This window comes from Heloderma suspectum, chromosome 1 (assembly GCF_057233095.1).
Source record: "Heloderma suspectum isolate Gila_16-S chromosome 1, 16-S_ref, whole genome shotgun sequence".
Classification (NCBI taxonomy): domain Eukaryota; kingdom Metazoa; phylum Chordata; class Lepidosauria; order Squamata; family Helodermatidae; genus Heloderma; species Heloderma suspectum.
The window spans coordinates 93,094,796-93,118,019 of record NC_139458.1 but is presented as its reverse complement, the minus strand read 5'-3'; the positions used below and the strand labels follow the sequence as shown (position 1 = coordinate 93,118,019).

Sequence of the window (23,224 nt, the reverse complement as noted above, 5' to 3'; positions counted from 1 at the left end):
CTGCCCCCTGGCCTGGGGGCTACCAGGAACATGGAGAGGACACAGGGAGAGGAATACCCCTGTTATCTCTGATCAGAGATGACCAGGGGATTCCCCTTGCTTAGCACGTCACTCCCGCTCTCCATTGGAAGAGGGAGCAAGCCCTGGCCGAGTGTGCTTCCCTCCTGCTTTTCGTTCCTATTGCAGAGAACGTGAAGTAGAAACCAAGGGGGTGGCTGCACGTTTAGCTGGCACTTGTAGGAGCTCCTGCAAGTGCTGGCTGAGTCCCTTTGTTCCACATGCTGCTCACCACCCCAGTCGTGACGGTGCATGGTGTGCAAAGGAGGCTGTCTTCCAAGGCCAGCTGAGACCCTTTCTCTGTGCAGGGAGGGGCACAAAGAGTGGAAAAAAGGGGCAGATGACATGAGGGGAGGGAGCCTTTGTTCCCTTGACATCATCCAACCTGCCGGATTCAACCGGGAGGGGGCAGCAGGGGGGATAGATATCCATTCCCTGCTCTTACTTACTTACATTCCCTCTTAGAGATAGAAATGAACTGCAAGAGAAACCAGCTCTTCAAGAAGGCCTTGGTAAAGGAGGCGCTGCAATGAGCTGTAGTAGCAGAAAGAGAGCATAGGTCTTTGCAAAGCAACTCAGGTTTTAGTTCAAGAATCCACTTATTTTTATTTCTTTTTAAGGCTCCAATGCACTGTTGGACTTCCCATCAGCCCCAGCCAGCATGGCCAATGGTCAGTGGTCATGGGTATTGTAATCCAAACAATCTGGAGGACACTGGGTTGCCTGCTGCATTCCTCTGGGTTGCTTAGGCTTTCCTTCTATTTTCACTGGCAATGTACCTTTTACAAGACATAGAAGGCACATGCTTCTTGCTTGGCAACTAACAGTGCAATCCTATGCATAACTATTCAGAAGTCTCATTCTTTTCAGTGGAACTTAATCCCAGGTAAGTGGGTATAGGAATGAATGTGGAGATGCTCTTGGAAGACAGAAACAAAATTCAAAGTGATCTTGACAGACTGGAGCGCTGGGCAGAAAACAGAATGAAATTTAATAGGGATAAATGCCAAGTTCTGCACCTAGGAAAAAGAAACCAAATGCACAGTTACAAGATGGGGGATACGTGGCTCAACAACACTACAAGCGAGAAGGATCTTGGAATTGTTGTTGATCACAAGCTGAATATGAGCCAACAATGTGATGTGGCTGCAAAAAAGGCCAATGCTATTTTGGGCTGCATTAATAGCTTCCAAATCCTGGGCAGTGCTAGTTCCCCTCTACTCAGCACTGGTTAGGCCTCATCTGGAGTACTGTGCCCAGTTCTGGGCACCAAACTTTAAAGAGGATGCAGACAAACTGGAAAAAGTTCAGAGGAAGGCAATGAAGATGATCAGGGGTCTGGAAACAAAGCCCTATGAGGAGAGACGGAAAGAACTGGGCATGTTTAGCCTTGAGAAGAGAAGCCTGAGGGGAGATATGATAGCACTCTGCATGAAAGGTTGTCACAGAGAGGAAGGCCAGGATCTCTTCTCGATCATCCCAGAGTGCAGGACACGGAATAATGGGCTCAAGTTACAGGAAGCCAGATTCTGGGTGAACATCGGGAAAAACTTCCTGACTGTTAGAGCAATATGACAATGGAACCAATGAACTAGGGAGGTAGTGGGCTCTCCCACACTGGAGGCATTCAAGATGAAGCTGGGCAGCCATCTGTCAGGGATGCTTTGACTTAGATTCCTGTATTGAGCAGGGGGCTGGACTCGATGGTCTTATAGGCCCCTTCCAACCCTACTATTCTATGATTCCTTTCCACTCTTCAGGGAGCAGCAAATATCAACCAGCCTATACTATGATGTAGTACAGAGTCAAAAATATTGGATCAGTCTTCCCCAGAGTGGCGCCCTGCAGATGTGTTGGACGGCCATTGGCCACGTTGGCTGAGAATGACAGGATAGTTGCCATCCAACACATCTGAAAGATGCCACTTTGGGGAAGGCTATATTATGTAGTTTTGAGTAGGGATGTACGGACTGTGTAAAATCCGCTCCGTCTGTGTTTCATGCATTGTCAGGTGCCTTTTGTTCCATCGTCCACTCGCAGACAGATGAGAGTACTTTTTCGTCATGCAGAAAAATATGCAAATAATTACATAAATATTTACGTAAGTATTTACATAATTTACCTAAGTATGTAACATGTAGTATATTGTCCCCCATTCCATTCAACGTTTCCTCAGCAGAAACTTGTGTATTTTCCTACGAATATATATGCGTAAATTTCAGGAAAGTAAAAAAAAATCATCCGAAAGTCCATTGACTCTGCACAGCCTGAGGGGGTCGCTCCGCAGCAGATTCTGCAGGTCAGATTCTTAGAAATCCAAGCTCATTTTATTCTGTCTTGAATTTCTCCAGGATCCCTAGTTTTGAGGTGTATGTTACATTAACAGAAGTGAGAGAGACACTGAATATGCAAGTTTAATGTGTAAGATGCTTTGTACCTAGAATTCTAATAATTTTCTCATATACTAAAAATGTACGACACTACAGCTTAAGAACTAATACAAATAATTTGTGGCTCCTAGGAAGAGGCCCTACTTGGGAAAGCTGTGGGGAACACTGGCATGAATATTATCCTGGGCCCCTTATATTGGAAGTGCTGGTACCCATTAACTTATTTCAACCACATAGTTGTTTAATAAAATGTATTCCAAACAGTCAGGTGCTACAGGAACTGGGGAATGGAAGGGAGAAACACACCACTGTGGCAATCACTCTTGCTAAGCAGCAGTTGGCACACGTAACAGGATCCTCTAATAATTCACTACCAAACATTTTTATATCTGACACAATTGTCCTTCCCCCACCCCGACGGGCAAATAATTTTTCAAGGCTCTGGGCAGCTTTAGAAAAGATGCTTATACAAGTACAAAGCAGAACTTGTCCTAGTTCCCCTGTGAGGTATGCACAGCTTAATATTGCATTCATTAGACAAAATGGGAAATTGATGGCTGACCCCGATGACCACATACTGGGGCAGGGAAGGGGGATGATGGAGAATGGTTTGCAGTTGGGTAATTGAGTATCAGTGCTCCCTGAGCTCTTTCCCTCTCTCCAGCATCCCTACGCTCATCACAGTGTGGCAGGGTTTTTTGCATGCTCAGTTATTTTCCAAAGATGCAGCATGCGATTTGGAGTTTTCCTCGAAGTCGCCTTGCCTTGCCCAAGAACTGTGACCGATTGGATTTCTTTACCTGAAAGTCAAATTGTCTTTCAGGCACTGGTAGACTTTGTGGCTCCTTAGATGAATTCAGCAGAGAGGGGCGTAATGAGCTTAGAAAATTGCTTCCTCTGTTCGCCACTCAGATATGGCTTGGTTCTCTGTCTCCCTAGTAAAATTAATTAATTAAGGTGTCCTTTTGGTACTGATGAAATAATAAAGGAGCAGCTCATTACAAGCTAAGTGCAGCCATCCTTGTAGCTAAGCATGGGAGCTAAGCATGTAATATGATTGTTTATTTGACTTGCATCTCCAATTGATTTATGTGTGTCCATTCTCAGTGGTTTGGATGAGATTCTCCAGCCCCAGAAGAGAATGACAGCCATAATGGGAGGGAAAAGGAAGAACTGTGGGCCAAAAATGGTAGGGGAAAATGCTGATAATTCCAAATTCCTCATATCTTCCATAGCCAGGAATGGATGTAAGTGCTTTAAGGCTAGAATCCAGAAAGTGCTCAGTATACGTTGTTCCATCTAGTACTTGAGAATTGTGCACATGCCATTTATATTTAAAAAACAGCTCTTTAGGCTGCAATCCTGAACAGACTTGTTAAAAAGTAAGCCCCACTGAAATCAGATGAACTTACTTCTATGTAAACCTGCACAGGATTGCATTGTTACTGCAAAAAGGTAACAGTTGCCCCACTATTTCTATGAAGGAAGAACAGAAACAGTTATAGTATTTCCTGATAACATAGCTGGAGATTATTCATAATTAATTTGGGGAAAGGATATGTCGATACTGGATAACTTCCATTTTCCTGTCAGTGTCCACATGGTCAGTTTGGCTTGTAACAGCCTCTTGATCATCATTCTTTCCACCACCCATGGGGCATTCAACACCTGAAAGCTCAAGCGCTGATGGTTAGCAGTAGCACACATGCTTTGCATGCAGGAGGTCCCAGGTTCAATCCCTGGCATCTCCAGGTAGCACTAGGAAATTACCTGCCTGAAACTCCGGAGCACTGCTGCAAGTCAGTTTAGTTCAGCTTTCCCCAAGTTGGTGCCCTCCAGTGCTTTGGACTATAACTCCCAGCATTCCTGACTATTGGCCTGCTGACTGGGGCTGATGGGACTTGAAGTCCAAAACATCTGGAGGGCCCCAGGTTGTGGAAGGCTGGTGTAGAATATACTGAACTAGATGGAACAATGGCCTGATGCGGTGTAAGTCACCTTCTATGTTTTTGATTTCTCCAAGAGAATAATGTCTCGTTACTGCAACGTCCCTATTCCCTAATATCACCATCTCTAGTTGACGTCTTTGGTTTCTAGAAGAGGAGGAGCAATTTGTATGGAAATATCCCATGACTAATAATCCTCCTGTGCCCTTTGTAAGTATATCTGAGCTTGGTTATGGAAAACAAATGGAATCCTTTCCTCCCTCAGTTGTTGTAGAGAATCTGGCAAGCTCTCCCATTAGATTCAGTCCCAGCCCACTAATCTGGCATGCCATCTTGTCGTGAAGAACAAGGTCATGGGAAACCCATGGGTGGAAACCTGTGTTTAGGAATGCTCTTCTTGCTGCTGTTCTACATGGGAACACTTTCAGCATTTGATGTTTGCCATCTGTGCCCAGGGAAAAAAAAATCCTAAGAAACAGATGGCTGTGCACATCCCAGCCCCTCCCTCCAACTGCTACAAATAAAGAGATATGGGTTGATTTAAAATGCATTCATCAGTTTTAACATCCTTAGCTCTGTGGATTTCAGCACGAGACCCATGATTATTGATCTATTACTGCATCTCCCTTTGACTGATGCATGCTTTCTTCCTGGTGACATCCTAGCAGCATTTTTATGTTTGCCAACGCAAGTCCATGTTAAGAGGACAAAGTGTAACAGTCACCGCTGCCGCTAATGCCTCCAAGCCATATTTTTCTGTTCAGTGGGAGACCCACGTAAGCACATGGTTCAAATGTGTTACTTTGCGCTTTGGATGCTATTAAAACAGCAAGTTGACCCTGCAGTTATCAGCCTCCTCTTTATGCTTAAATTGCCACTCCATCCCATTCCCAAAAGTTTGGGGCAGGGTGACAAAAATAAATTCAAAATATCTACATAAAGAATCTAATCAAATTTAGATGAGAAAAGATAGAACATTAGCGCAAATACCATAGGAACAATCTCCAGGACAGTGGTTCTCAAGCTGCATGTTGTTGCTGATGACATACAGTGGGGTGCACAACCTGCAGGCCCTCCATGGGAGCCTTGACACCCCCATACTGCCACTGCATTCCCCCTACCAAGTTCCTACAGATTGCTCTGCTGCTAACAATGGGAAAAAGCAATCTGTATTGGGATTGTTGAGGGGTGGGGTGAAGAGAAGTCTCTCCACTCCCTCCCAGTGAGGAAAGACTATCACGGGTGGCTGGTGCAGCCCCTGACCCAGCATCACAGGTGGCGCTTGGGGCCAACAGTCTCATGCAGCCTGACGTACATGATGCTTCGTGGAACATCAGAAGCTAAAGGGACAGGTCCCTGCTCCAAGGAGTTTACAATCTAAATGTCAATGGTGTCAGTGCAATCGTATACATGTCTACTCAGAAATAAGCTCCATTGATCTGGTTTGCATGATCAAAACAAGCCGTGGTGGCTTGTTTAAATTGGTGGTGCATGCTGGGCACCATTAACCTAATTGCTTGCCCAGGCACGGCTTCTTGTTTCAGCCAAACCTGGGCAGCATGGCTTGTTTGAAGGGGAAATAACCCAACAACAGGCCATGGTTTGTTGGGTTCTTTAAGCCATGGTGGCTTGTTTGATTGTGTGAACTGTCCCATTGAGTTCAATGGGATCTAGTCCCAAGAAAATGTGGAAGATTGCTCTGTACAGGAGACAAAGCATGGAGAGGAGAGGGACAAAAGAGATACAAGGCTAAAGAGGACAAATGCAAAGAGAGGACTATCATAAAATAATCCTATGAATGTTAATCTATCAATTGATTCATTTAATGAGCAATCCAACTGGCAGGATTGTCTGAACATAATGCTGGACCAGATGGGCCTTTGGTGTGATCCAGCACAGCTCTTCACTTCTATTGAGGATGGGGAATTGGGAAGTTCTTGGCCACAGATGAGCCCCAAACTCATGGCTTTCCTGAGAGCTGGGCCCTGCCTTTCCCCACAAGTACTGGAACCATCATGGTCTTGCATGACTCCCATTCATTTACATGGGATATGCACAGGACAATTTTCTGATAGCTGGTGCTTTTGCTACCTCTCCCATTTTGTAAAAAACAACAACAAACCACACACCTCATTTGAGGACCTGTTGGTGTTCAGTCGTTAAGTCGTGTCCGACTCTTCGTGACCCCATGGACCATAGCACGCCAGGCCTTCCTGTCCTCCGCTCTCTCCCGGAGAGTGCTCAAGTTCATTTGAGGACCTGACATTTGTCTTATGCAGTTTGCTTCCTGAATCTTATTTGCATAGCTGAGTTATTGCCTTTAAATTACAAATAGAACCACTAGCAGATTCTGCTTAACAACCCTAATGGATGCTATTATAATTCTGTTCCCAGTAGCTGACTCTGAACTTCCATTTTCTCATCAGCATAAAGGGGCACTGTCAACCTGAAAAACTAATTGCAGGGAAAATGAACTCGCCACTGGTGCCATTACAACCCCTCCCTGAAAGAGATGAGGAAAAGGAGAGGAGGAATTCTTCTTGTTCCCAAGAATGGTCTCAAGGGAAGCAAAACTGCAAACAAGAAATGCCAACCAGGCTGGCAAATGCATTCAAGAGAGGAACAAGAAAAAAGGGGAGGAAAACAAACTATTAGAAATAAAATTGCTTGAAAGGATATCTCTCTGTAGGCGTTGGATCCAGGATGGCCAAACAGAAGCCCAGGGAACAGAGGTGGCCCACAAAGATATTTTAAATGGCACATTGAAATCCTGCCAAATCTGAACTGAAGGCTGGTAAAGATTTTGCTCGCTTCTGAGAAAATTTGATTTTAAAAGACAGGCCGAAATAGTATTCCACACTGGAACGTTACATCTAACACTGGCACTGCCAATGTGGCACCTGTGGGAGCCAGGTCACATGTGAGGCCATGTCAAGACACTCAGCAGGCAAACCTTCCTCCCACGAAGACCCCAGCCATTTTTCAGGAGTGTAGCTTCTCCTCCCGCTCATGCAAATGAATGGAGAAGTTACTCCATTCACTTGCAGAGGGAAATGCACACTCTCTCTCTCCTCTGCGTTTTCTCTGTCTGTATATTCTCAGTTCTCTCTCTCTGTGTGTGCATGCGTGCGTGCGTTTCTCTTTCTGTATTCTCTCTCTCAAGAGAAAACATGTATACAGAAGGGATGCTCCCAATGTTTTGTGATTGGCCACTCCCCCACTGCAGCCATTTTGTGGTCATTCCCACAACTCACTTTATAAAATCCCAAGGGTGCCTGCAGGATCCCAAAGGTTGGCGACCTCCAGCTGTATGTAACAAACTAGTTCGCAACTATGTGGAGACTTCATTATAGTGCCTGGTTAGCATATTGACCATCTTGAGCAGGCCTGCATGACTTACAGCCCACCAAGACATTTTGCAGACAGCCAACTGTACACTGCCACCCGCTCGGTGCATCCCCCCCTCCCCATTTTTTTCATCCCAGGCAGCAGCAAAACCCAGGAAATGTATCAGAGCCCTGGAAGGCTTGTCACACAAGACAGGTGGGTGCCAGTCCAGCTTGACATGCCACAAGTTGTACTACCCTAGTCTGGAAGCCTCTCCCACCCTAGGCATGTACCAGGGAAGCTGGAGGGTCCAATTTTGGTGGGGCAGAGATCCCATTCTGGGTTTCAGTTACAACCAGCCAGAAGTCTAAAGAAGCTATCCAAGGTGCTGGACCCATTTTGGCATGCACAAAGAATACAGGAGTTGGCATCCTTGCTTAAACAGAAACCACTCTTTTTTGTTTGTTTAGAACAGTTCTAATGGGTGCCAGGCACAAGCGTAGCAGCATCCGCACTGAGGCGGGGGCACAAATTGAAAGGTCTGTGCTTGACTGGTCTCCTTTCCCTTGCAAAAGTCCGAACATGGGCCAAGAGCTCTTTTGAAAGCTGTGCACTACCATAGCTTCCCTGAACACTTTGCTTATCTCTGTCCACAGCCAAACGACCAGATAAAAGCCGTTTTCTTAAGCGGTAAATAAGTTCTGTTTTGTTCCTTATTTCGCAGTTCAGGAATGGCTTGAAATAAGGGTGCTAAGGACCTGCACCTGATATAGTCTCACTTCAATCTCCCCCACCCCACACCCACCCATGGCCAACTTTGCACTTCTGGGAGATTCTGAAGTGAAATTAGGAGTCTAAGGGTGCCATCTTCTGGGGAAAATGTGCAAGGCGCAAAGGCGCTTTGCAAAGCTGCTTTTTTTGTCTCCTTCATTCCCACCTTCCGCCATCTGGTTCATTCATTCTCTCTTGGAGTATTTATGAGCGAGATGTAATCGAAGCGCAAAACGAGACTGGATGCAGAGATCTGCCAGATTTTCAGGCCTGCTCTGACACTGATCCATGAACTTTCTCTTTTATAAAACAAGTGGAAACTCTGGGCAGATTCACACAAGCACATACATCACTCAGTGGCTTGCCAGAAGAATGCGAACAAAGTCTCCCACCCAAAAATATTGCATGGGGGGGGCAGGATCAGGTGATATGGAAGTGACCTGTGTGAATGAATGCTTTATGAGGCAGTCATTGAGTGATAAAAATGGAGGTGTGAACTCACCTTGACTTTGGGCCAGAGTCCGATGCAACAGGAGACATCTGTGATTAGAACAGGTAGGAGACCACCAACTTCCAGGAAGTAAATGGCCCAATATTATTTAGTTTATTATTTGATGTTCTTTAAAGTCACCATTCCATGTGGCTCAATAAGCCTCCATGTGCCTGTGTATCTCCCACTGGCACCATGCTCAGAGGCCTAACTGTGGTGGCTAGAACATCTTTCAGATTTCGACTGTGTAAGAATAAATGGATGAATGGTGTGTGTGTGTGTGTGTGTGTGTGTGTGTGTGTGAGAGAGAGAGAGAGAGAGAGAGAGAGAGAGAATGAATATGAATATCCATGAAGAAGGATAGGGGTTGTGTGTGAGAAAGAGAATGAATGGGTACATAGATGATGGAGTGAAAAGGGGTGTCCCCACCCACTTTCAATTTGGCTGTACCCACCATGGGTATGTGGCCCATAAAGACTTCCCTCTCTCAAGACAATGCAGTCTATGACCTATAAAAGGTTCCTTATACCTGGTCTACACTGATTGGTTTTCAGACAGCCCAACCTGGAGATGTCAAGGGACTGAACATTGGCCCTTTCAAGTGCAAGCATGTGTTTTACCACTGAGCTATAGTCCTTCTGTTACATTTGGTGGCAAATGTAAGCACTTGTATTCCCATTGGTTTGAATGGGACCGATTGGAAGCCACACCTAAATATAAAGTAGCCACTGCTCCCAGGTAAGCCTATGGCATCATACCTGCACACCAGTCCTGTACATAGCTTGCTTGCTCTCACATGGGCAGCTCAAGTTCTTTAAGGCCTTGGACTCCTTCAAGGCCTTTCTAAGAATTAATTCTAAGGCTAGAAAAAAAATACTTGAGCCAACATACTTGAGCCACTAACACACTGCAGCACTACAAAAGCTGTCTTAGATACAGATTTTTCTCTAGATAGAAAAAGCTGCATGTAAGACAAGAGCAATGTATCACTCATTCCCTCATGCTGAGCACAAGTGCTACTTACCCCAGTCAAATTTCATGGTCGAGAGGAAAATTAACTTAAAGAAAGAAAGAAAAACAGCCTCGAACTGCTATGATCTTGAACGCAAGAGCAAACAGGAAAATATCCCTTTGGTGCCTCAAAATATGCCCCTCAGGTACATTTCTTCTAGCAGGGGAAGAGATATCCATAATTTTCCCCTCAGAGGTAAAAAGCTGTTGGGATTGGGGTTGTTTTGGAGCATAAAAATGCCCCAAGGGGAAATAATTAAGCACTTCCTTTCTCCCCCACCATACCCCAACTCAAGATGGCAGCCTCATGAACTCGAGACTTTACTACACACCTCAACATGTCATGTGTAGCTTGCTCCCCTTAGCATCACGACCCAGCGAGCATGCTTGTAAAGAGATTGCTCAAACACAGTGCAACACTTGAACAGTTTCACGCCTGGTGCTTCCTCTCTCTTTCTAAACTTACATTTGCTAGTAGCCCCTTGAAGAAAGAAGGTGGAGGATGTGTGTCCTGGAGTGGATGGGGGAGGCACAGCCAAGCAGAGAAGTTGGACAGGCCACCATCAACTCCACAACTATTTGCAAGTCTGATACTATGACTCTGTTTGCAAGGTGCTGCATAGTCACATATCATCCAGCACTACATACAAATTCTCCTATAATAGAATTCTAAAAAAATAAATATACAGTCAGGGCCAGAAATATTGGAACAAGGGTAACTGTTTTGGCAGTTGGCCTCTGTACACCACCACATTGAAGTTGAAAGGAAATACACCCAGATGGGAGCGAAGTCAGGACTTTCAGCTGTAATTCAAGGGGTTTGACAAAAGTGGGGCACTAGCCATTCAGAAAGTACAGCCAGTGGCATACCTCCCCCTCCCCCATTGTTGGTGGCTCATAAGTAATGGAACGAATGGCTGACAAGCAGCTGCATGGCCTGTTTCCTGGGTACCCCATGACCAATCAAGCAGATGAAAGGCCTGAAGGTGGTTCTGAGTGTTAGATTTCCATTTGGTAGCTGTTCACTGGAACTCCCAACATGAGGTCCAAAGAGGTGTCCATGCGAGTGAAGGAGGCCATCATTCGGCTGAGGAAACAAAATAAACCCATCAGAGAGATAGCAAAAACAGTGGGAGTGGCCAACACAACAGTTTGGAACATCCTGAAAAAGAAGGACTTAACTGGCAAGCTCAGCAACAGCAAAAGGCCTGGAAGACCACGGAAGACAACTAAAGTGGATGACCGCAGAATTCCACTCATGGTGAAGAGGAACCCTTTCACAACATCTAGCCAGGTCAAGAATGCTCTTGAGGAGGTAGGCATGTCACTGTCAACATCTACAGTCAAGAGACAACTTTATGAATGTAAATAGAGAGGCTTCACAACAAGGTGCAAACTACTGGGAACGCTCAAGAACCGAAAGGCCAGATTAGCCTTTGCCAGCAAACACCTAAAAAAGCCTGCCCAGTTCTGGGATAAGATTCTTTGGACTGATGAGACCAAGATTAACTTGTACCAGAATGATGGGAAGAGAAAAGTATGGAGAAGGAAAGGAACAGTTCATGATCCAAAGCATACCACATCATCTGTCAAACATGGTGGAGGCAGTGTTATGGCATGGGCATGTATGGCTGCCAATGGAACCGGGTCACTGGTGTTTATTGATGACCTGACTGCTGATAAAAGCAGCAGGATGAATTCTGAAGTGTATAGGGCTATACTTTCTGCTCAGATTCAGCCGAATGCTGCCAAGCTGATAGGACGCTGCTTCATATTGCAGATGGATAATGACCCAAAACATACAACAAAAGCTACCCAAGAGTTTCTCAAGGCAAAGAAGTGGGATGTTCTTCAATGGCCAAGTCAGTCACCTGATCTCAACCCAATAGAGCATGCTTTTCACTTACTGAAGACTGAAGGCAGAAGGACCCACAAACAAGCAGCAGCTGAAGGCAGCTACAGTAAAGACCTGGCAAAGCATCTCGAGGGAAGAAACTCAGCATTTGGTCATGTCCATGGGTTTCAAACTTCAGGCAGTCATTGACTGCAAAGGATTTTCATCCAGGCATTAAAAGCGATCCTTAAGTTTGAAATAATGTTGATTTGTTCCATTACTTATGAGCCACCAACGATGGGTGTGTGTGCATGCCACTGGCTGTCCTTCCTGAATGGTTAGTGCCCCACTTTTGTCAAACCCCTTGAATTACAGCTGAAAGTCCTGACTTCGCTCCCATCTGGATGTGTTTCCTTTCAACTTCAATGTGGTGGTGTACAGAGGCCAGCTGCCAAAAGTTATCCTTGTTCCAATAGTTCTGGCCCCAACTGTAAAAGGAGTCAGGAAACAAAAAGAGAGGCAGAGCTGCAATTACTGTCAGCAGGAGAACAGAAGACCCTGAGATCAACTAGGAAGACAGAGAAGACAAGTTACCTCTTTCCTCCCATCCAGACTCCACCTTTCTATGCTGAGCAAACTCCTTTACAGAAGCCCCTTTTCCTTTCTGCAGGGGGGAACGTGCGTCTCCACCCAATGTTCTTGGGCTGAAACTCCCATCATCATTCACCATTGGCTATGCTGACTGGGGCTGATGGGTGTTGTAGTCAACAGCAGGAAGGCCCCATGTTCCCCGCTCCTGCCTTACTGAGACATCTGTCGGCACATCTTTGTCAGAAAATTACATCTTGGAGTGAGCTGCGACACACAGATGAAGAGGAATGTGCTCCCTCCACGTGCGAAAGTCTCTTGGGTCAGACCAGTGCTGCATCCCTCTGAGGGATGTCACCCACCCTCACATTTTGAATGGAGGGGGCACTTCCCAATGCTGCCATCAATTCTTTTGCATAGAACCTCTGACAAATCGCTTCACAGCTCCTGCAGTTCAGCTTCCCCATCTGCAGAGCTGGCTAACAGCCATTGAATAGATGCCATACAAACGTATTAGCACGATTAACCACCTCTCAATTTGCCTTAGGATACGGACAGCATGGAAAGCAGAGCCCTGCTCGAGAAGGAGCTGAGCTTGCCAGCCTGGTGGTTGGTGTATCCACAATGTGGTTATGGGAAAGCGGCAAGCCTATCGGCAGCTGAATTATTAAACCTTAATCAAGTTACATCGAGTGGGTGATGGTTATTCAATAAAGCTCGAGTGACTCCAGCCTCAGAAGGATTTACAGAACGTAAATCAGCCAACCATTTTATGCACAAAACTGCCCTCCAAGAGGGAAGGATGCAGGAAAATTAGTGTAATTAATAGCATAGCATTCAAGTGTGGAATGCCAAAAAAGAAGGTTTTCAGAGGAAGGCAGCAAAATGCATGAATTTAATAAAGGATCAAGGGCAGACATATGCATGCCTTTAGATGCTTAAGATTTAGCAATTGTAGAAGGGAGAACTGGCCCCCTCCTATTAAAAAGAAGCCTGTGACTGAATAGAAGTCTGACTGGGGACAGCCTAACCTATTTTATGGCCCATTTCTAGAGAGCAACTCATAACTGAGTGGTAGGGCATGTGCTTTGCAAGCAAATGGTTTCACATTCAATCAGCATCTCTGAAATTCTGAAGAGCTGCTGCCTGTCAGTGCCAACAATACCGAGCAAGACGGACCCATTGTCTGAACCAGTACAAGGGATCTGCCTAAGTTCCTAAAGTAAGGGGAGTAACTACAAAACAGGACACCATAAAGCATGGCTGAGCTAAAAGGCTTCAACTGCAAGCCGGATATGCCTGGCTCAAATTTCATGTCTGTCACGAAGTCACCGGTTGACTGTAGATGGGCCACTTTCTCCCAGTACTCCCACAACTATTGAGAAGGCGGTTGTAAGGATTACCGAGTGCTTTGAACACTCTAAAGTAGAGGTAGATAACCTAATGCCCTCCAGATATCTTGAACTACAACCCCCATCAGCCCCAGGCAGTATGACCAATAGTCAGGAATGATGGGAGTCACAGTCCAAAACATCTGGAGGGCACCAGGTTGCCCACCCCTGCTCTGTAGGAGTTAGATAAATGTTAAGTATTATAAAATTACGGGTGCAATCATATGCATGCTTAGCCAGAAAAAGGCCCTACAGTTCCCAGCATGCCCCAGCCAGAATGCTTGCCAACTCAAAGTACTTGTGGTTAGCATTGTAGATTTATTTTCACTTTTGTATATGTCTAAATAACTTCATTACAAATAGAAAGTAATTGCATAATGAGAATTAGGGCAGCTTTGTTAGAATGCCTCTGTAAAGGAGCTCCAGCATAGAAAGGTGGGGGAGAAAGCAGGAAGCACAAACAAACAACCTACTCTTCCAGCCAGTGGAGGCTGGTGGCTCCGATGTCAGTGGGGCAGCGAATCCGCTCTGTGTTTCAGTCAGAACTCTAAAGGAGCTATTCAAGGTGCTTTGCCCCTTGGTTATCTCCTTTAGAGTTCTGACTGGTTCTAACTGAGACCAGGAACAAATTCACCACCCCACTGACATCAGAGCCACCAGCCTCCACTGCTTCCGGCTGCTTTGCAATGTCTGGTATCATCTATCCCACCTATTGACTTGTTTGCTTTGGCAGGAGAGATAACATGGTTACTGTGGCTACAGGACAGGGAGGCACGTTGCCTCTGCAGGTTTAAAGGAGACGTTTAACATTTCACTGGGCACAGCTTCAGGGGAAGAGCATCCTTCTCAAGTAGGCTCCAAAGAGGCCCAAGAGCAGATGGCCAGAGGTTGGGGAGCCCAAGGAACAGGAAGGAAGCTTTTATAGTACAGAAGCAGGATACAGGTAAAGATGGCCTGTGTTAGGCTCCAAATGCAAATGGTTTTTTTTCCCAGACAGAGTGGATCTTATTTCTTTATCTAAGTTAAATAAGAGTCCAGACAATGGCTTCTCCCAGTGACTAAAGCACTAAATAGGGGTCAGAGGGAAACTAGTTGTTGGATTTAGTGCTACGGTCACTGATTTGGACCCATGGTGACCTACTAGTCTAGTTAAGACTAATGGCAGTGATCGTTTTTTGTGGAGAACTATCTGGAAGCAACTTTCCTTGGAAAGAATTTCCACTGAGATCAGTGTTGGCATGCTAAGCTCCTAAACAATGCCCTTGGCAACCTGGCTTACTATTTCCTAGTAAGACTGCACTGTGTAATGCTGTTCTCTAGCAGAACCTGACTGACAGCTTTATTTTACATCACCACTCAAGGAAAGAATGAAAGAAACTGAAACTTGGCTTAATTTATAGCGGCTGTGACACCATTCCCCCAGGAGGGAAAACCGACTCTTAAAGTGACACGAGGATCTCCTAAAACGTTATTCTGATAGGAAACAGCTTGTTAACATTCAGCTTATTAAACTCATTACAAAAACACCGACACATCAGTCTTCTCATTCAGACCACTGGGGTGACTGTCTGTAATGTGAAAATCCAAAAAGTTTCTCATTGGGAAAATAAAATATGGGGGAAGCTGGAAATGGCCTACATGTGTTGCAGAATCTCAATTGACTGAGTTGGTGAGTGCTCCTGGGCTCTGAATAGGGTGTGTTTGTTATATGGCGTGATATTTAGCAGCAAAACCTATGTATTTTGTAGAAAAACAATTTTTCACAGGTTGAGCCTGCAAGAATCACATTTATTACAAAATGAGTGGGAGGATTTTGCGGCCGACAACAACTCAAGTTGCAAACTGACAAAAAGCCAAGAAAGATATTTCTCCCAGGGAAGTAGAAACTATTTTCAAATGAACTTGAAAAAGTGTAGAATTGAAACAGTCTTGCACTGATGTTCTGTTGGACCTGTTTATATAGATTTAATATTCATGTGGTTGTGAGCGCAATATAAGCGTATCGGCATTTGTATATCACTTGTTCTTGTGTTTGTGATTTTTCTGTGGAGACGCTTAGTATGTGTTTTTCTAGCCTATTTTAGTGTTATCTTGGAGGAGGAAAATAATTTATTCAGAACAAACAGAAATCCATCAAGTACAGTTTTTTTTTTAATGAAATGCTTAATATTTCATAAGCAGTGTGGTGACATTGTTGCTGCAGGAACCAGTTGCCATTAGCAACATTTTTTGGAACATCCAAGTCTCTTACAGAGCCTCCCACAACCCGTTAAACCCAATACGAAGTGACAAAAACTTTCTCCCTTCATTACAAGGCGGAATGACTAAGCTCATTCCAACCCTTTAACTTCAAACTGAGGAGTTCATGCTAGACATGTTTGCAGCAATCTCTGACGGAACACCCTGCACCACAGTTATTCTATTTCAAAAGACGTGCCTCAGCGAAGAGGAAAGTCTCATATCCCACGCTCCTCAGCACACACCTTTCAAAAGTGTGTTGAGGCTGGAAGCTGGTCTATTAGCTGCACTCATGCTTTCAGTTCTCTAATTTCAGAGTGGGGAGCAGAATCCACTTCATTGGCTGCTTCTCTTTCCTGTTACAAGCTTTGTGATTAAGCTGAGTTATGAGCCTCTCTAGGAATACAGACAAGCTGAGGTCCTTACTGACATTAGGAACTTATGTCAAGCACCACACCAAGAACATGTTGAACCCTTTGCTGCTGAAGGAAAAAACAACAACCCCATGTTGTTTAAAAAAAAAACCCAAACCATTAAAAATCATTTGATTATGAAGAGAAACAAAAAAGCTGGGTTGTTTGTAAAATATCATACCCAAGATGGCAAGATAAGAAGGTTCTTTTCTGCATGAGAATGACTCCTGCAATTCTTTATCCAGAGGATTATTTATTTGCAATAGCAGAAAGCTGGTCCCGAATCCTTCCCAGGCCATCTAGCATAGTGTCCAATGTTTGTTTATTCAGCTCTACTGTCAGTGCAGAGGTTGTGAAGTCATTCCCACCCAAGGCAGCATCTTCTTGAATCTGGAAGGAAAAGAGAGCTTGAACATCACCCTGAAAACCACCTCCTCAGCAGAAGATTTGGGGAGGGATGGAAACACATGATATTTCCATATCCTCCAAGAACACAAAGTGCCTTTCCCACTGCATAGCATTCCCCAGACACAAGCAGGAAAGATGGTTCTGTGGTAAGGGTCAGAAACTCCAAAGGCTGTTGTTTGTAATTGTTTCTAAACAACCCTGAATTTGTTTATCTAGCCTTGCTTCAAAAAGGAGTGACAGAAGTCCTAGCAGAGGCCAACCAGCTGGTGTCTCTTTTCTGGGCAGGCGGCCACAGTATATCTTCCAGCTTTGAGTGAATGTGGCTTAGTAGCAATTATGTGGCTGTTTCCTGTGCAATAAGGTACTAGTTTTCCGCTTTGTGGTAGCTGCAGAACTCCCATGGCTGAACAGTCACACCCACTAATTCTCAGCAGGTGATATGACTGAATGAAGACCATGGGTTTGATCCAGGTTAAGTTAGCCACACTTAAGTCCCATTGAAATCAGTGTGAAAAGTCCCAGAGCTAACTGAAGTCCTACTGATTTCAGTGAGAACTAAGAGCAATTAACTTAGGCCCTATTCAGGCATTCATAAATTTTAACAGTGGAAGGGACGTACATGCCGCCCCCTTCTACCCCTGACCTTTCCATGTTGACTGGAAAGGTCTGAAGGGAGATTGCAACCATGTCTGGCTGAACCCAGTTAGTCTTCCCTGTGATTGGGTTCCCAATCTGTACAGCATTAGTCTGGATCCAGTCTCTTGAAACTGGATCCAGTTTCAAGAGACCTGAATATATACTGCCACAGCCTCTGGTCACATAAGCTTTATGAGTTTTTTCACTCACTCGATTGCGAAGATCATTGGAGGCGGCCTTGCTGGTGGTTCCACAACATGCAGATTGCCATCTGGAGGCAACCCAGAAGCGGACTTCCTCTGTGGTGGCGCTCACTTTGTGGAATGCCCTCCGCATGTGCCATGGAGAGGCCAACTATGGCATGTTTTAAGCACTAGTTAAAAACCTATCTTTTCACCCTGGCTTTCCCTGACCGTTAACTGCGGTAGGTGGCAGGTGCAATGAGATCTCAGCACACAGGGAGGCAAGGTTTAAACCTCCCCATGCCCACATAGCGAGATTAGGGGTGGGGGAGTGAGGGTGCACATACATGTCTGTGTGCATGCATGTGTGGCCCTCGACCCACCACTACATGTGGCCATCAGAGACAAAAAGGTTGCCCACTTCTGCTCTACAGTAACTCTTTGAAGCCTCTGTCCCCGCCCTATTATCTGAAAAAACATAGTCTGGAGAGAAAGGAACTGCTAATTTCTCTTTATTTAGCAGAAAAGGAGCAAAACGGGTATTTATATGAATATCTGATCAACAAACAATACAATACCTTCAGCTGTAGCAAGCAGGTAGGGATAGCCATTCTGCTGATACTGTCTGAGGAGGTCTTGATGTCCACTCTCCAATCCATATCCACTAGTCGGGGCAGGGAAACTAGAATTAAATGGGATGCCATGGAATTAATGGACACAGACCTTTGAGCTCAACCTATCAGCACACTGTTACTGCTGGACACCAGGAAGGAAGCCAGAGCTCTTCGAGGCAGTATCTTGATTTGAAAGACTCTCCCTTGCTTCAGAGTTGAATGGCTGCAACAAATATTTGTCCAAATAAGAAAGTGAAGAGCTCACAAGCTAATTGTGGAACTGTGGCTTTTGCATGAAGTCACCCCCCTGCAAGCATGGGAGGACCCATTGCTCAGCAGCAGAGCACACGCATTTAGACCAAAGCTCAGTGGCAGAACACCTGCTTTGCATGGAGAAGGTCCCAGGTAATCTTTGGCAGCCTAGGTAGCAGGTAGTGGAAGACCTGGGCCTTCAGACCTTGGAGAGACACTCTCAGTCAAAGCAGAGAGTACTGGGCTGGAGGAGCAAAGAATATGACCTGATATAAGGCAGGTTTGTATGCAGAAGATCACAAGTTCAGTCCCCAGGTTCATTTCCAGTTGGAAAGAGACCTCTGCCTGATATCGACCACCAGTCAAAATACTATTAAATAGTGCAAATCAGACCAACGGTCTGAGTCAGTGCAAGGCAGATTCATATGTTCACAGGATAATAAAATAATAAAAATACTCTGCCATGATACCTATTATGGTTTACGTAATTGCAGCCAGTTTCCAAATCCCAAAGATTTGGAGAATTATTCGTTCTCGAAGGGCCCTCAGGTCATGCACCCCAGTATCACGCTGAAGCCCAGTGTGGCATCTAGAGGTATGTGTATTCCATATATCTCTGAATTAACCCTTCTGTAAAAGCAGACTTTCAGCTCTTATGGCAATAGGCAACAACTAGATAGGTGAAGAGAAATTATTCAATATTTAACAGATTCAATATTACTAGCTGAATACAAGCTACTCCAATAAATTTAGGTATTTTTCTTCCCATTCCAACACATTTGTTATTTAGCTCCCGCTACTCAGCAGCACACAAACCTCTGTGGCTTTTCCTGCCTCCATTGCCCTCAGCCATGCTAAACCCTTGCGGAGACATTTTCTGAGCATCTGGAAGCAAAATGTGTTGATCAAAATCCATGAACACATACAATATTCTGTTTCTAGGATAAAGGCTGAACTCAAGGGGGCTTCCTTCTAAGCAGACATGTATAGAACTGCACTGTTATCATTAGATATACTAACAGCAAACTCAATTCTCCAAGGGCCAGTCCTTACATAGCCAAAACAGCACCATCCATGAACTAGAGGGAAATATCTGCAGGCTTAGGGGAACTCCAAGGTTTTCAGGAGTACAAAAAAATCTTTGGAAAAATCATGTGGGTGAGAGTTCTGTTTGTCACGAAAATGCCAAAGGTCAGGCAAGTCTTACTTCTACCAGAGCAACAAATGTCTGGCTTGGCCCAGTACAACAACAGGAAATAAATTCTCTGTCTTTTCCCCAGAATAGTGGGAGCCCAGGCTTGGCAGAATATATTTGCAGCTCCAGAAACCTAAAATATCACCAGAACAGTTGCAGAAGGATGCTGTTGCCTACCACAGAACAATAAGAGCCAGAACTTCGTAAACATTTTCTCAGTTTAAGTCATTGCTTAAACACCATACTCCAAATTCTTATTCACTGGGAACTCTTTATACTTCTAAGCAAAATCTTGCAAAATATAGTTTGTTCAAAACTAATTTTCTGGTACTATTGGAGTGCATGTATAAGAGACCTCCAGCTCATGATAACTAAAACAACCCTTCACAAGGCTGTTCATACAACAAAGTTGGACACCCCCCGCTTCAAGCCTATCTTCACATCCATAAGGACTAAGAACTTAATTCTGTAAAACAGCTACTCTTCTCCAGATGCCAAATTCCACATCTAGTACCGAATTCTGTACTTGAATAGAATTAAAAGAATAAATCCTGAGTGTAGTACATCCAAGCATTATGAACTCACTGTCAGAGAACATTTGAAAATAGATACAGAGAGTACAATATGACTTGGCTCTCATTTTCTTTAAACATATTCAGTCTTCTATCAAGCCTGGATGAACTGACTTGTAGCCTGCTTCACACACAAAACTTCAAGCATCCCTTCCAGCAATCCTCTCGCCCCACCCCGCATTTCCAATTTGAGAGAGGTTGTGGGTATCACTTTAGTTGGCAGCCAAAGATAAATCAGGTTCTGAAAACTAACCAATGGAAAGAACATGAACTGCGGTTTAGGAGACTGCTAACAAAAGGATGCTGATGTAGCACACGTGCATGGGATACCAACCTCCGGATGCCTCATCAATTTCTTGGAGCCCCAGGGACGCTTCTATTTGATGGATGACTCCCGAAGAGCAGCCTGACCTTATTTCTAGCAGACCAGAGTTAATGGATTCAAGTTGCAAAAAGCAGCAACAGTCCAATCGCTTGAGAAGCAAGAAATCCCAGATATTCCTTCAGGTTGCGATCCTTAGCATAGCTACTAGGGCAGGGGGGCTGAATCTCTTTGGCTGAAGAGGGGGCTGAATCTCTCTGAAGAGAGGTCCAAATCCCATCTCAGAGAAGCTCTCGGGGGCCACATTCCAGTGATGGGCAGGGCTGAAGGCAAAGGAGGCTGGAGCCAAAACACCAGCATATCTTATCTTAAAGCCAGTAACTCAGCCTTCGGAGAGGCATTTCAACCTTTCAGAGTAGTGAACAAACTGCTCCAAAGCCAGGAAACCACCAAATGATCAGTGGGGGGGGGGGGAGTGGGGGGGCAGGCAAAGGGGGCGTGGACATCTGGGGAAACCCGGAGGGTTGAATTTGGCCCCCAGGCACCCCTGTATGAGGGAATAGGTCCCACGGAGCTCAGTGGAATTTTCCAAACCAGCATACTTAGAATTTCCCTCTCAAAGAATGGGACATGCACAGCTTGCCCCAATCTAAGATACAACTGGGTCTAAACACAAAGAACAGTCCAGTACAACACAACAAGAAAAGGCTGTCCTCTCCCTTCACAATCAACAAACTCCAGGAAACAAGGCTTCAGGCTAACACTACTTTATTAATGACTAGCTTCTTTACAAATGCACTAGGAAACTCTCAGGCTGCATAGAACCAGTTAATCCACCGTCTACAAATATCAATGGAGGATACAAAGTGGAAGTAGAGAAGTTGCCAGCAGTCTGGGCATGAACTTCATGGCCAGACTTGCCTCGGAGGGATGCCCCCTACTTAGGGTGGCTCTTTCCTACGATGGCTTCCACGAGCGGCCAACCTGGTGGAATGTCTGAGCCCTGCCCCTAACTTTTCCCTCTTTCTTCTGCGACAGACCCTAGTGTCCCTCAAGTCATGCCCCTCACCCTCCTCCTCCTCCAAAACTTGAGTTCTCATGGTGGAGGAATAGGGGAGCAGTTCAGCCTGGGCCATCTGTGTGTCAAGGTCTTGGAAAGAAAGTCTCGCCGTATCTGGGCTCACTAGGGAGGGTGTCTCCCTCTGTTCTTGCTGTTCCCATTCTGATTCCGAATCTGAGCTGCCAGACACCTCCACGTGCTCAGATTCATTCCTGACAAAGGCCAATGAAAACAGATGTATCTTCAAGGTTTTCTGAAAAGCAGGTCCTGATGGGGCCTGAAGGATGACGAGAAGCTTCAGGTTCTGAAATAGCTCCCCATTCTAAATTAAAATGTAACACAATCTTAGCATTGCTACATTGAGAATTTCCATCTTTGCTCTTCTTATATTCACATTTCTTTCACTGTTCAGCCACCAGCAGCAATTTGCTGTTCAGCAGTGCTGAACTCTATTCCTGAGAATATCATTTGGAACCTCAGTGGGAGGAGCGCCAAAAGCTTCTATCCCAGATTTGGGAATCTGTTAACACTTTGCCCAACCGCCATTCCCACATCGTGCCAATTTCGTCCAAAGTGGGAAGCCTGTATCACTACATGGGGTCAGTGGTATGGTGTATTTTCTGAACTAAGGGATGCACTCAGTTAAGAACAGTAAATAATTACAACGGTCTGTAACACACTGAAATCTGTGGCTTTTGCTAGCTTTTCCAAAACTTATCGTCCCCTGCACGTGGAGGTGCACATATGAACGGGGCAGGGGCAACTTCCAGTCATGCCTTACCCTTGCCTTTTCCTGTTGTTGTCAATGGTTAGATTGGAAACACCTTGGGGCAGGGACCTAAGAACATAAGAAGCTGGATCAGACAAGAGAGTGATTTCATCCAGGATCTTGCTTCACAAAGTGGGCAACCAGCTGCCTCTGGGAAGCCCACCAACAGGGAAGGAAGGCATGGTGCCTGGAGGCGCCATACAGCCATCATGACCAGTAGCCATTAACAGGCTTATCCTCCATAATTCTGTCTAATCTCCTTTTAAAGCTAGACAAGAAAGTCACCACATCATGCAGAAGTTCATTAAAATCATTATGCGCTGACTGAAGAGGCACTTCCGCTTGCCTCTCTTGAATCTCCTGTCAAACAGTTTCATTGATGACCCTAAGATTCTAGTAGTATAAAACAGGGGTGGGGGGAGATGGGGAAGTCTCTCTATCCACTTTCTGAACACCATTAAAAATGTGAAGTCCCAGAAAAGAATTGGGGTGCTTTTTCCTCCTGTGCCTTCACGTCTCTACACACTATGCATAATTTTATTTTTAAACCTCTATCATCTTCCACATGAAGGTAAGAGTCAAATCATTCATTCAGCTTCTCTGCAGTTTCCTCATCTTCCCCGGGCCCCTGGTTCTGTACCTGATATAAATAATAACAGATCCCACGCCTTCAAAAAGCATCAGCTACAACAGTTTCCTTTTCCTTTTCTCTCTCAACGTTATGCAAACAACAATAATGTAGCCAACAAAAGGGTGGG

General features: G+C 45.0%; 2 protein-coding genes across 4 annotated transcripts in view; one reads left to right on the top strand and one right to left on the bottom strand.

The window, feature by feature from the left end:
• Positions 1 to 23,224, top strand: part of LDLRAD3 (low density lipoprotein receptor class A domain containing 3) — a 357,700-nt gene that overhangs the window by 292,831 nt on the left and 41,645 nt on the right. The gene's annotated exons all lie outside the window — the stretch shown is intronic.
• The window catches only part of COMMD9 (COMM domain containing 9), a 34,511-nt gene continuing 12,505 nt past the window's right edge, over positions 1,219 to 23,224 (bottom strand). The window contains exons 5-7 of one of the 3 annotated variants that reach the window (XR_014790402.1): positions 18,261 to 18,364; positions 16,638 to 16,846; positions 1,219 to 11,329 (exon numbers count right to left, since the gene is read on the bottom strand). Coding sequence is in view for 1 of the 3 variants with exons in the window: in XM_084851242.1 (XP_084707368.1) it covers positions 16,706 to 16,846; positions 18,261 to 18,364 (245 nt within the window). In the remaining 2 variants the exon portion in view is untranslated. Of the gene's footprint in view, positions 11,330 to 12,133; positions 16,847 to 18,260; positions 18,365 to 23,224 lie in introns of those variants that run through there. The other 2 variants (XR_014790401.1, XM_084851242.1) reach the window with 2 other exon arrangements.